Source organism: Microcaecilia unicolor, unplaced genomic scaffold (genome assembly GCF_901765095.1).
Source record: "Microcaecilia unicolor unplaced genomic scaffold, aMicUni1.1, whole genome shotgun sequence".
NCBI classification, from domain to species: Eukaryota; Metazoa; Chordata; class Amphibia; order Gymnophiona; family Siphonopidae; genus Microcaecilia; species Microcaecilia unicolor.
The window spans coordinates 782,417-783,017 of NW_021963615.1; the positions used below are offsets into that span (position 1 = coordinate 782,417).

General features: G+C 40.6%; 1 protein-coding gene across 1 annotated transcript in view; it reads right to left on the reverse strand.

The window, feature by feature from the left end:
- Positions 1-601, reverse strand: part of LOC115459506 (E3 ubiquitin-protein ligase TRIM39-like) — a 40,187-nt gene that overhangs the window by 31,241 nt on the left and 8,345 nt on the right. The window contains exon 2 of the mRNA XM_030189309.1: positions 501-595. Within this exon, the coding sequence (XP_030045169.1) occupies positions 501-595 (95 nt within the window). The remainder of the gene's footprint in view (positions 1-500; positions 596-601) is intronic.

The window sequence follows — 601 nt, forward strand, 5'->3', positions numbered from 1 at the left end:
TTCCATGTAGAACCCGATCGGAAGAAGGGCAACCTTCGAAAGCTAATCAAGAAATGTATTAAGTTATGTCCAATAAAAAAGGTATCATCTTATTTTCTTTTCCATTTTTTATTTTGTTTGATTTCTATTGATAACCTTAAGAGTGGACTAACACGGCTACCACACTCCTCTACTTTGTGATAATAAAGAAACTGACACACACCTTGTATTCCTGACAGCCTCCAAAAGAAAATGGGACTTGATAAGCACTTTTCTATGGTTTTTGCAACTACATTCAAAGCAGTTTTACATAGTATATACAGATACTTATTTGTACCTGGGGCAATAGAGGGTTAAGTGACTTGCCCAGAGTTGCAAGGAGCTGCAGTGGGAATTGAACCCAGTTCACCAGAACCAAAGTCTGCTGCACTAACCACTAGGCAACTCCTCCACTATAGGAATCATAGTGCGATATCAGTGACCCCAGGACACACTGTTATACTAAAGCTACTGACACTCACCTTGTATTCCTGCACAGCCTCCTCTATGGGGCTCACGGTGTGAGATCTGTGATCTCTGGACTCTCTACAAATAAGGCAGATAATTTTCTGATCCTCTTCAC